Source organism: Pipra filicauda, unplaced genomic scaffold (assembly GCF_003945595.2).
Source record: "Pipra filicauda isolate LSUMZ 115617 unplaced genomic scaffold, ASM394559v2 scaffold442_size550402_pilon, whole genome shotgun sequence".
In the NCBI taxonomy this organism is placed as follows: Eukaryota; Metazoa; Chordata; class Aves; order Passeriformes; family Pipridae; genus Pipra; species Pipra filicauda.
The window spans coordinates 297,886-312,162 of NW_024104579.1; the positions used below are offsets into that span (position 1 = coordinate 297,886).

Below are 14,277 nucleotides of genomic sequence, written 5' to 3' on the forward strand. Positions count from 1 at the left end.
CTGGTTTTAAGAGTTTTATCTAACTTGATGAATTCCACTTTAGTTGGGCTATTTAAAAGCTTTGCTTAGGCTGCTCACAGCTGCAAGTACATCCCAATTGTGGAAATTTGTGGCTTGAACTGGCCTCTTTGCATTTCTTCCTCACACTTCTCTGAAGGTTTTGTTGCTACTCATTACAGATTCCGGTACAGCAGCAAAACTTTCAGTGCTCTCTTCAGCAGAAGGATCCCTTCTTAGTGCCTTTTTTTGTCTACAACATTCCAAACTGAAAAGTAAGCTACTAAATTTATAAATAACCCAAAACTCAAATGAATAAATGCAATGTTGTTAATAATTCTTTTTAAATTATTTTTTTTAACAAATGAAACCACACTGATATTTAGCTGAAGATAGTAGATAAGAAAACAAGCAAAATAAAGACTTTCACTTGAACATTTTCTGCCCTGCTAACTAAATAAAATCTGAAGACAGTGATATCTGTGCAATCACATATATGCCCATGATGCAAGATCAATGGAGTTTGGGTATCTTTCTCTGTTTTTCAAAGTCTAATGAATATATTTACAGTGACTGTAGAAAGCAATAATATCTTTCTTTGCTTTTTCCCTTATGCTCAGTCACTATAGTAGGTAGCATTTCCAGAATCTACAAGAAAAATTGTTCAAATATATTTTAAAATATTTATTTCTGGTGTAGATAATTTCCAGTGCAGAGAAATATGTCACAAAAGAGTTGGTGAAATGCGCAGAAGCTGACAGGATGCATAGAAGTAACAAATTGAAGCTTTTCAGAAACTTGGTGATGTGCATAAGTTGGTGTTCATGTGATTTTACAAGCAGCACTAGAAAGATGTTTTGGAAATGGTGCATTGCATTTGACAAAAATGATCTTTCTTCCCCAGAAGAAATAGGATAGGTCATGTTAATAATGACATAGAAAATTTCTTTCAATGTAAGTATCTTCCAAAATTTTTCAGTTAATATCTTTTTATATACATATATGCCTTTTTTCTCCCACTTCTGCATTTTTTTTCCTCTTTTGTACATCTTTCCTAATACCTTTCTCACCATCATTGCAAAGACTCGGCACAGCAATTTTGGAAGCTCATAACTGAAGCTCAGTTATGTGCATCTAAAAATATTAAGTTCAGAAAATTAATCCATGAGATTCCACAAAAATATCTGAGACTAAATTTACCATCTCATCAGTGTTACATCAATACCTGATAACCTTGCTTTCTGCTGATATTGTTTTTAAAAACTGACACTTTTCAGTCCCATTCTTCAATAGTCATTGTTAACAATACACTAGCATAGCAAGAACTGTTTTTCTATTTTAAAGAAAACATCTAAAACTCAAGGGCAGACAGTACTTTTTTACTGTCAATGTCAGTGTTGCTGGGGAAAGTCATCTTATTCTCCATATTCTGAACAAAGCCACTTATGGTGGATACAAGTGTAAAGTGTTAAGTGTTGAACACTAAATGAGAAAATTGGTTGCAAGTCTATGAGGTTTTTTGAAATTCTAATGAATCTCATTTGAAGTATGTATGCTAATATTGCACTATGATCTGCTAGATTCTCATTTCTGCTTTATTTATGCACAGATAATTTTTAGCGCATGCTTTCCTCTTATCTTAAAATTAATAAAGACCTTTTTAAAGGATTTTTAAAAGGTAACTATTGCTGCAAGAACAGCTGTTTAAGAAAATATATCAGAAAATGTTGTAATGCTATGCAAGCACAGTCATTATTCATATGTGTCCAGACAAATGATCAGATGGGTAAGATGTCCTAGCTGTGGGTGTTATATCATCACATATCAGGACAGATATGATTAGAATAGGTAATTTGGCATATTTTCTTAAACAGTGATGTATCATTTTAGGTCAGAGGACTTCTCATATTTTCTGGACTGGGAAATTAATATTTCATTTACTTTGATTTTTTTTAAACATATCTTAAAATTAACCTTTGCACCAACTTTATTGGCTAGAAATATATTGTTGTCTAATTTGGAATATTGAGTCTATAAAAGCTGTGAGTTTATATACACACAAAAACCTAAGATACCGTATCCGACTACTTTCACATCAGCAATTCCAGGAAGATGCATTGAATCAAATTTTAACCCATCATAATAACTTTGAAATTTCCCTTAGGATTCCTTGAATGGTGCATGAAATCAGTTACAAAACATACTGAGAGGATATGTTAAGGTTGAGCAGGCAGTTTCAGTCTGCTGAGATGATAGTAGGAACAGGAGGGAGAGAGACTTATTATCAGCCACTTTGTTTACTGTCTGTTCAAGAGATGTAAATGCATAAAAGCTGGAATTACATTCTTCTTCATAAGGAGAAAGAACCAGTGTGTCAATCAGGATATCCAATGTTTGTATTATTTTGCTTATCCCTAATAAATAGCCTGTGAGAAATAGCCTGTGGACCTTATGGGTGCAGATTACTGATTTCCACTGCAACAGAAGACTTTGAAGCCATATAGATTAGGAGTTGGCTTTCTTGGCCTGAGTTTTCCTCTAGGCTGAAAAAGCTTTCATAGCAATTGAATGGCCTCTGCAACTTCAAAGGGTTCTCATAACAACAGCCTGTAGAATGAATCCTTTATCTGCACTGTTGTAAATGTTGTTAACATAAGTAGTGGTGATTCTTTTCAAAACACAATCAGGTTTACCTAGTATTCCTGTGGTACTGATACAAGAATATAAGGCTAACTAATACATATAGATATTTCTTTATATTTTCCAAAGTGACTTTAGCCAGATTTGAGTGACATATCTTTACAGGTTTTTTTTATCTCATGTATTTCCTGTCTATTAAGTAATTCTCCAGCTGTCCGAAATGGTTCCTGTTTGATACAAAGTAACCATGACACGGTTGAGAAACTGCAAGAATGTATTTGAATTGTCAGTCAGTGCTGCTAATACTGCACTTCTGGTAATTCTGATCTTGAATGATGTATTCAATGAGGAGCAGCCCACAACTTCATGGAAACATTCTCTGTTTCTGTATTTGATGACAAGAGAGCCTTAAGGAATCGATGACTCCTCATATGTCTATGAACTGTGCTTCTGAACTATTTTTTAATGATCCTAGTGCCCTGAAGAGCAAGTGAAAGTATACGTTTTATTGATTTTTGTAAAGACTTCAGTGAATCACTATAGTGCATGTTTCACTCCTTTATAACTTGACTTCTGTTGAGTGCTTTGGGTTGTGCAGATTTGTGAGAAACACAAGGTCTTGGGGAGGAGTTTAATTCAGTGGACATAGCAAGTGAAACGCATTTAATTGAAGTAAGAATTAAATTTAAAACACGTGCATAATGAGCTCTGAAATTTTGCTTTAGCATTATCAGTTTGTGAATTTGAAACTAACAGAAAGTGATTATTGCTGATTTTCATAATGATTGCCGTCATTAACATTTTAAAGAAGTTAAAACATTTGTAGTATGTGAGCAATGACATTCAGAGAAATCCTATTAAAAGCAATGAAAAATACCAGAAGGGTAAAATTATGTTTAGAAAGTAGTACACATTGTTTAATAATTCAGCTGCATTGCGGTTAATTTACTTTTTTCATTTAAAAATGTTAAGATACCTTAAATTGTTTTCGCTTAATTTACTAATAAAGAAACTTGCTTTCTTTAAAAAAAAAAACTTAGAAATCATATTTTCTGGGTGATTTCCATGTAAAATTAAGAAACATGCCTTAAAATTATAAAAATTACTGTATTGGTCCCAGGTCCAATTAGTCCAATGCTTTCTCTCCATGTGAACTTAAGTTGATATCTAGAGAAGTGCAAGAATCACATTATCACATTATTATAATTTGTTCTTACTCTCCCAAGTGTTTGTGTAGTCTCTTCCTGCACATGTAAGATTCTAGAATCCACAGAAACCTTTGGAAAATATTTTTTTTTAGATCTATCACTTCAAATATGAAAACTACTGTCCTTCATTTTGAACCTGGCCTCCCACTTACTTTGATGGCTTTCCAGTCTTAGAAGAAACAATAAGGCATCAATACCATGACAGCCAAAATTTTGTTGACTTCTGCAAAATCTCTCTGCATTATCTGCTTTGTAAAATAAAAATTCAAACCTATCTAATTTTTTAAATTTATTTAAACTGATCTATACCCTTGTCGTACTTGTCTTTCCACTGAGCTTTTACCCACTTTGCAGAGGACACAGCGCTGCATATGGTATTCATGTGGACAAATCACAGAGCAAAATTATGTTGTTTTTTGTTTACTTTTAGTTCTTTTACAAAGAACTTCTAATCATTGACTTGAATTTTTCTCTGCTAGAGAGGACAGAGTAGATAAAACTGCTTGTCATGACTCCACTGTTTCTCTCCTGACAAGTCAACTTACAGCCCATTGATCTAGATTCAAAGGATTGCTTTTGCTGTTGTTTAATGCTTTTCCCTCCCATTTAATTTATCTACCATTTTATTGCTTGAGTTCTCAATCTCATAAAGTCCTTGAGCTACCTCTTACAGCCTACATTCATTCTTACTACTTCAAAGAACCATTAAAACATACAGACTTTGCTTCAATGGTAAGCACTTTATTAGTACATGCATCTATAAACCTTTGTAAGATATAATCATCTATAATTTATTTAGTAATTGGATTTTTTTCAGATGATATTTAAGAATTTTCTTAAAAGATATGTGCTTATGCAGTAATTTTTGGTCTTAAGAAAATAAAAGATGAAACCTGTTTCAATATTAAAAGAATTTGATACTAAGTTCACTGAAGCAAGAGGTCAGCTAACATATTCTAGTTTATCCTTTGTACTTTTAAAACCTGAAGCACTCTTAATGTTTCTAGTTATTTGAATTAAAATACTCTATCCTTGTGAGAGGAAACAGAAACCATGGGGTGTTAGCTTCACATTTGTCTTTCAGAGAAGCTGTAATAAATATTCCCTAGGATGACCTATCAATCACTCTTCATTAAATCTCATTGACTAGTACTATAAATAATTGCAGAAAATATTCTGTTTTCTTTCATAGTTTCTGATCATTTTCTTATGAAATTGATTTGTACAGGACTTCCTAACAACATAGCTTTAAAAATATTATAATTTTCATTAAAAAATGTTTTTCTAGTCTCTTGTCAGCAAAGACAAGAATGAGGATGATGAATAAGTAGTAATTGTAATGGTAATAGTTTTCAGTTTTGAGTAACAACCATATTGCTGTAACACAGAACTAGAATTCTCTGCTACCCTGAGCATAAGGCTGAAAATAAGACTTGAATTTTAATCCAGACTGTACAGCTAAAACATTGAGGACTTGTCAAAAAGTTATTTATGCCTTTTTTTTTTTCTTCCTTGCTTATGTGTGTGCTGTTAAACGATTTTGGGAAAAGAAAGACTTCTTTGCTGGCATAAGGTCCTGGAGGACAACCACTGATGAATCATGCTCTGTTACTTTTCATACTGAAACATTCTACTAAATATGTGAATAATATGTTTACAATGAGTTCAAAGCAGAAGATAGAGCAGAAAATGACAAAATTAGTCATGCTAATGGTGATGTGTGCTGATTTTAAAATTGCTGTAAAAGAAGAGCAAAATGACACTGATGAAAAAGCTTTTGTTATGTCATTTTGAGTAAATTGAGATCAATGCCAGGAGAGCAAAAGGCACATTACCTGACTTCATTTCAGCTATTTCAAGCCAACAAGTAATGTTATCCATTAAGTACAGAGCTTACTGTAGTTCGTGGAAAAAAGACTTCTTTGTTTTGTTTTAAAAGTTGTTTTATTTTAAATTAGGTTTGAAATAGGCAAACAATATAAATACAGGCTTGATATGGTCTTAATTTTAAATAGTGGGTACTATTTGGCACAGTGTTCATTGAAGAGTGCTTTGTGGCTGCTAGGAATAAAGAGGTTGAACTTGTGAAAGTTAATAAGAAAGTTCAATTTTCACATGTATTAACAGAATTAAATTAACCAAGGCAGTCTACAGGTGACTAAGATCTTCCTCCTTTTACAGATAATCAATTATAAAGTGATACACAAACTACAAATGTGACATCTTCCCATACTTTTTAGGTTTCAAAACTTTTTATTCAGCGTGATATTGTGGCTGTTCTTTACTCATCTTGATAAAATAAGGAACTGTTTAGTCTTAATAAATTTCATATGTTTTAGTTTTTCTCTTTCTAGTAGCCTGATGTGGTATTCTAAGATCACAGATGAGTTTTATGGTGTGTACAGACCCATACAGACTATTTTGGGACATTAAAGGAGTTAAGATTAGATTTTTTTCCCATGTATAGGGAAAGAACTGAAATAGCCCAACTATTACTATCTATTCTTTAACGTCTTCAGAAAACTCAAATCCAAGTATAACAACTCTTTTCATAAATGTGCTAAATTTAGAGCATCAAAATGTTTCATATTATGCACATTGACCCAATGCTTAGGATTAAGAAAACAGAAAAGTTGGTCAAAGCACTGTACAGCTATCACTGTCTTTTTTTTCCCTAAGAGAACCCTATTCCTTTGTTATATTTTAGAAGTGCAATGATATAATTTTTTCTGTTGTCTTACAAGAATATTGATATAACTGGACTTATACTACAAATGACAACCCAAGATGTATGACTTTTGAAAAAATAATTGTTAAAATAACGTTCTGTTATTGATTTATTCCTATTGCTGTTGGGATATTTTTACAAGTGTCAGCTTTGAAAACTCCTTTTTCCCACCTTTCTCAGTTTAATTACTAAATAATGGTCAAACTGAGACAATTTAAATACTTACACTCTAAGTATTGTAGCACCTTCCTCAGAGTTATTAATGCTTAGCTGCTTTTGCCTGTATTGGTCAATAAATTTTAAAACATTTTCAAAAGACAGCTGTATGTGGAGCTAAAAGCCTTATATGTGAACACACTCACTGTATTTGTGTTCATGTCTTTTGGACTGTAAGTTATTTAGGGAAAGGTACTTGAATGCAATGTCTATATCTTCCAAAAATTCCTGTCTATGGGACATGTAACAGAGATGAACTAGCACTTTAAGCTTAAAAACAGAAGTAATGATGGTGTATGTAGTAGTGAAGATATGACATTGCAAAACAAAGTGTACCCCCAAAACCAAAAGATGTCTGATAATTATCCATTTTATTTGTTGATTCAGTTGATACCATTTTGCATTTGATTTCAGTATGTACTGAAGATATTTTAGAAAGTGACCAGAAATATATTTATATTAGAAAGTACTTAGACATTTATAATAGAAAAACTGTTCTTAATTTGATCTAATTTTAACTGAAGGATGTGCAAAAGTAGGTCTATAAGGGCATGCAAAAGTAAATCTATAACATAGATTCTAGATAACTAAAGAGAAGCAATGAGAAAAGAAGTACTTTCATAATTTTCAGTAAAGCACTTGGTATGATTACACATTAGAATTTGTTTAGTCAACTAAAATCTCAGGAGTTAGTAATGATAGAATGAATAAGGAGCTGGCTGAAAGGGAGATGATATGGGTTCAATGAAATGGGAAAATACCACTATGAGGAGTTATTATTGAAGTTTTCCAGAGACCACCTGGGAAAAAACTTTTTTAATGTTTGGAATTGGATAACAGTGAAGCCTGACGCATTAAAGGGGATATGAAAATTAATGTTACAAAGTACAAGATCTTATACTTAGTTAATAGTAAGAAATTATACTTCAAGCCGAGAAGTAATCTACTGCAAAGAGCACAGTAGAAGAAAGTTGCGTGGACCTGTCATCCAAAGGGCAACTGTGAGGAACCAGATGAGATCAGTGTGAAAATGGCAATTGCATTCTACAGGCATATTGGCAGAAATCATTCGGGAAAAGATATGGATTAGTTGACACATTGCACTTCATTATTCTAACTATTGTGTACAGTTTTCTCTCATGTGTTTTCAAGAGGGTTGAATTCAAGCTGGATGAAATACAGTGATAACTTCAGTAATGAAAAACATGGTGGGAGGAACCAGAAGAACTTGGCTCAGGATCATTAGGCAGGATGAAGGGTAGTGGAGTTTGCAGAATGGCTGCAACAGCCAGGAAATTTCTCAAACCCTTTCCACCATATAACACACATTCCTCAACCAATGCAGAAATGTCTTATATTTAAATAATTAGTTTTGGTTTGGTTTACTTGTTCGAGGTTTTATGTTTGGTTGGGGTTTTGTTTGTTTATTTGGGTTGTTGGGTTTGTTTTGTTTGTTTGTTGGGTTTTGTTTGGGTTTTTTGTGGTTTTGTTTTGGGTTTTGGTTTTTTTTGTTTTGTTTTGTTTTTAAGGTGTTTTGCTTTGTTTTGTTTCATTTTGTTTCTACATTTTAAAATCTTAGATATTTTTGAGCCTCTTCAGAAAGAGTTCCTTTTTCCTGATCAGTGTTAGAGTTTGAAAATGTCTTCCCAATAGTTAACACTTATTCTGCTTTCTCCCTTTTTGCCTATTTTATAATCATCTCATTTTATGTTATTTCCAACCAGACATTTTTACACAGCTGTCTGCTGTCTTCATCTTCTAACTACACTTCTAGCTTTTATTTAAATGTTTGGGTTGTTCGGGTTTTTTTGTTTGCATTTCTCTCCTTTGTCTGAAAGAATGTATCCAGTAACTTTTGTAATTAAGAACCAGGGATGCATGTCAGATTGATATTGCATCTGGAGGAGTTACAAACAAGCTCACTAATAAGGTACACCATAGCAGAGCATTCACACTTCTGATAATGGCAGTATAAAAGGTAATGTCTTATGTAAAAGGTAACATATATATATATATTTATATATATATAACTGCTGTGTAACCAACAATATCCACATTTACTTTTTTGCTTGGTGATGGTGTCAGTAAGCAGAATTTATTTCACTTTCATTTTTTCTAAACCTTTACTCTGTCTTTACATTTAAAATTAAATTTTAAAAAAATGTGTGTGATTAAACTTCAAATAATTATTATTGATCTACAAAGGCAACATGGATGCAAAGCTACTAGTTGTCCTAGTCGGGGATATCTCTCAGTGACCTGACATCACTGTCAAAAAAATATGTTGTCTCAGAACCAGGTTTTCATTTCTTTCAAGGAGGAAAGAAGAGATTGTAAATGCATCATTTAGTTCCTGGGCCTATCTTTTGTGTTTCCAAAGGAATGTCATGGAACCTGGGCTCTGAGAGAGGTGCTGCTCTGTGAACCTGAGAGTTTTTTGCACAGACCACACCCTTCCACCTCCAGCAGCAGCTGCTTCTTTCACCATGGCTGCAGACTGTTAATGGTCAGGGATTTTCAGGGAGTGACCTGTCAAAAAGCTCTGCACTAGGTACTGCCCTGTAAGCTTAGGGCTTTTGGGGTTGGGTGGTGCTTTTTTTACCCCAATAAGGAGAAAACATATACTATAGTTTTCCCCTTAGATAATAAGAAAAGTAATAATGCAACCTATATACGATATTTCCTGTGAAATAATAACTTATAAGTAATTTTATAATATATGAAGGTTTTTCACATAAATGTTGTTCAATATTTTGTGGGAAAGCAGTGATTCTGGTGCATTTATTAGGGTTTTTTTTCATAACTTGTAAGAAATATGTAACATCAGTGCATTGGCCAGTTCCAGGTAGTACAACTGTTTCTTCATTTTGCAAAATTTTGCATTTGACTGTTTTGTTACAATGTAAGCATGAGATAGCTGTTGTAATTGGCATTTAAATATATTGTATTGAAAATTGAGAATTTTTAAAGAAATTCTTAGGGAATTCCTCTGGCAAAATTTGTATTATCATACATTATTATTATTATTATTATTATTATTATTATTATTATTATTATTATTATTGTGTTTATAATTACTATTTAAAAAGTTTTTTAAAAAGTAGTTGAACTATTAGTGTCAACAACATGATACAGTAGTCTCTTAGTTTTGATTTCAGAATATCATTTTTGCTAATGTAGTAAATTTTAAGTTTTACATTTGGTAGATGTTCTCTTTTATAGTGTTGTGCTCTAATTAAAAAATATAAACATGTCTATAATAGTGATTGGTCTTATGCATACAGGCATACCTAATAATACTAGAGTTAATTAAATAAAGGCTTTGAAATCTTGTAGAATTTAAATTGTCTGTGTCAGTTTATCATGTGAGACTTAGCAGTTTTCATAGAGGGCCCTATAACACCGGATGATTTCATGATCACTACTTCATGCCTTGAAGTATACTGAATAGTGACTTCAAAAATACAGATAATTACCCCTTTGTAAATGGAATATCAGAATACTTCTCTACCTTTTGAGATCTTTGCATAGTGAACTCAGTAAAGAGGCAAAATACGGCTACTATAGTTTGCTACCAGTTTTGAATCATTCAGTAACCATACAGTTGTCTCTCAGTAAGTCTGCATGACAGTGTCACTGAAAAACCTTCTCCTGTAACACAGAAGCTGAAGTGCTTCTGAGGATGCAGTATGTTTAAAAAACTACAGTAAATAGCAGAATAGTCAATTTAATTTGTACATATTCCTTTTCTTAGTGTAACGCATTGTGTCAGGTAATGCATCTACTTAAAAAAGGTCAGTCTCATTTGGGCATGTCTGGTGGGCACTGTCACTTCCATTTTGAGTCATAGAACAATCCTTCTAAAAGAGAAAAGAATCAGGATGGGCTCTCTTTGGATCTAAATATAAAAATATTATTTTTAATCATATTTTTTAACAATTTAGTTTGATTATTTAAAAGCAAAGCTTACTTTCCTGAGGATATTGATATGCTTTTTTAATGTTTGCACATTAGGGGGGTATGAAGTATTGCTTTTATGAGGCTAAAAAGAACATATAGGGGATCTTAGCTTCCTTATAGATTCCTGCTTTGTTATAATGAAAGTACTAATGTCTCTCTTATATGAAAGTATTTTGGTAATTAAAAAATAATAGATACATGATACATTTTGTAGTTTACTTGAAGAATGAAAGATAAAAAAAAGTAGAGATTTTTCATGCTTTACTGTCTGAGTGGAAAAATTGCTATTTGGATGATATTCAATTCCTATATAGTTCTTTTGTCTAATATGACAAAATCCTTACAAATATAGAATTTTGATATGCTGTTTTTAGTCAGGCACATCCCAAATGACAAAGCCAACTCTCAGCTGATCAGCCTGTAACCTAAGGCAATTACACAAGAGGGAAGAATATACAGTGTCATCAGTTTGATATGTATCACTCCTTTTTTATCCAAGTGTCCAAATGAGTTCTGGGACATAGAAATGAAGAGGCCTTCTGTTAATATTGGAGCTATTTAGTACATAGATGAGTGGAGAAAGACTCAAGGTCTGCACTCCTGTCACACATCTAAATTTTTTAAAGATTTTTTTTTAAACACTGAATAATGATGAACTGTTAGCTAACATGAAAAAAAATAGAATGAAGTTTCTGACTACTCCACTGCTCTTGCATTAACTGTCAGATAACTTCCGGTGTCTGACTTTGGATACACCATCATGTGTATTACAGTCTTACCTCTGAATTCATTTTCATGTTAAATACTTCTTCTTACAGCGTGATACTTGTCAGTCAATGTAATTGAAATGTCATGCTGACCTTTATTTGAAATCCTCTGAAATTTCTGGGGTTTTTGGAAGTTCTTTTTATTTTCATTCCATTTAAAATACTTAAATTACCCATGGTCGAAAAGTGCATGCTAATTAACTGCATGAAACTGCCTGCTAATTGATCTTACAAACAATATGTCTTTTGCAGATGTAGTTCAGCTGAGTCTACCTGAAGATCAAAAAATAAGCACCACTGCAGCAACAGTGGGACAAAGTGCTGTCTTAAGTTGTGCCATCCAGGGAACACTGAGACCTCCCATCATCTGGAAAAGGAATAATGTCATTCTGAATAGATTAGATTTGGAAGATATCAGTGTAAGTAGCAGAAAGTTCTATTTCACAGCTTATTATCAAAACTTGTCATAAATAATAGAAAAGCTCCTTACTCCTGGGTTTCAAAGAAAAGAAATGGAAATTATATGCCTGCTAAATTTTGTCTGGTTTTATTTTGCTTTGTATTTGAACCCTTGCTGTTAAATATAAAGAAAAGATGTTTCACAGACCAACCATTTAAGAGAATAAATATACCAATAAAAGCACATGAAGACCAAATTGCAGCCCAAAATACAGTCAACATTATACAGTCAGGGTTATACAGTCTTCATATATCTAGAAGAAAAGAGATATTTATGAAATGAACATTTTAAGAAATGCGTACAATCTGTACAAACAGATCATAATAATAACAACCGTATCTTCTAATAGGTCAGCGGAAATGTGTTTTTTCCAAAATAAGTATTTCATAATAAAATTGATTCTTTTACTCATTCCTCCAAATATTCAGCAGTGTGTATGGTACCTCTCAGAGAATGAAAAAAGGGATATCAGTATAATTTATAAATCTTTTTTTTAGTAAGGCACCTATTTGCCACCTAACTTAGCCTTGACCTCAAAATACAGAGAAAAATAGAAAATGAGAAACATGATTACATCTTCTGACAAAACTCTAAAAATAGGTTTTTGGCTGTATTTTCTGTGCTTTTGGGTATGCTTACTTGGCTTCTGCCATTTTGTATTAGCAAAGTTATAAATGTGGACAAATTGACACATTGGGAGTTGTGCTTTCTGTCTGACCCCAGCGAGTCTGAAATTCCCAGAACTGTTATATGTGTGGAATACTACCACAGTCAAGTATCTAGTTTGTCTATTTTTATTTCTTTTTTTTTTTTTTTAATGAATATTTTATTTCTAAGATGGCAATAGTTCTCATGCATAATCTTTGTTTTGGTTTGGTTTTTCTTAATTCTACTACTAACCTGAGCTTTCTCACAGTGGTGCTCTGTAAAATAAGGGACAATTTCAAAGCTCATCATGCTTGAGTTGTAGCTTTAAGTCATTTGAGAGGCTCAGGATAAACCCAGCATCATCTGAAAAGTTCTCTTTTAAATAAAGGTCTGCAAAATCTTACTTGAGTGCCAGAATTATGTTGGTGTGTGTGTTTTGTGTGCAGGTACAGTAGAAACTTTTAAGGGAGTAAAAGCTTCTAGTGACAGGAGTGCATAATTCTGATGATGACTTTATCACTTATTTGTTAGCTTAAGAAAAATATAAACAGACTGGAATGCTTGGAATTCTTTTTAAGCAAAAATTATGTTATAGTTCAGTCCCTTAATATTAGGAACTGCTTTGTTATGATTCAAATATAGAAAGAAAAGGTCAGATCCAATATCCATGGAGTGAGGCACTAAAATTAATAGAGCTCAAATATATCTATGTGATATTAATCTAATATCTCTTTCTAGGTAAACTAAAAAAGGGAGGAACAAAGAATTAGTAGAGTTTGGATAAAAAAAGAGTGCACAGAAAGACATTGAGTCAGATTGGTCCCCAGAATTTCTTTTCTTCAAAATTTATGTTATGACTCATTGTTTCCACAGATTTGATCTCTATATATTTATTTCTAGATTTTCCTTTGATTTGTTTCTTTTTTTTTTTTCCATATTTCTTTGGTCATTTCGTATCTTTCTGAAACAGTTTATCATATATTCACTTTTTTGGTTCTTACAGTTTCCTATTTGCTTAAAGATTATTATGTGACCATAATTTAGTATGCATTCAAGCAAAGTAATAAAAATAAAACCTTAGGGAAAAGAAAAATAATTGTGCAAAAAAAAAGTGGTGTCTTATATTTCACTATAGAAAATGAATTTAATACTTAAATAAATATTACTTCAAAGGAACAATGCAGAGCGTGCAATGTATGTCACTATTTAATCACCAAAGAATGTGTTATATTTATTCAAGTAATTTTAAACATTAAAAATCCCTGAGTCCTTGTATAATTTAAGATGTCCCCAGAGGCTTTACTATGGCTATATTATAAACTACAATGATATTTGCCTAACCTGGGAATTCTTAATTTACTCAGTTATACAAGAACCATGCCTGTGCATCTCAAGACTTACAATATTGTGTAAACAATAGTACATTTTGTGAAAAAAACCAAAACAAACACTGACCTGGGAAGATAGATAGTTTGGGTTTGGGGTTTTTTCTTTAACAAAATGCATCAAAGACCAACATAACTGGAAGTCAGCACAAATATATGAAACCAGTCAGACTAAGCAGTAGTGACAATGTGATTTTATAAATCATAGCAAGTGCTCATACTTATAAATTAAGTTTTTTCACTATCCAGTTCCCAATATGAAGTAAGC

General features: G+C 32.4%; 1 protein-coding gene across 2 annotated transcripts in view; it reads left to right on the forward strand.

Moving 5' to 3' along the window:
* Positions 1-14,277, forward strand: part of FSTL5 (follistatin like 5) — a 291,901-nt gene that overhangs the window by 186,333 nt on the left and 91,291 nt on the right. For both annotated transcript variants that reach the window (XM_027732811.2, XM_027732809.2), the window contains one exon: positions 11,769-11,935. In XM_027732811.2, coding sequence (XP_027588612.1) covers positions 11,769-11,935 — 167 coding nt within the window. The remainder of the gene's footprint in view (positions 1-11,768; positions 11,936-14,277) is intronic.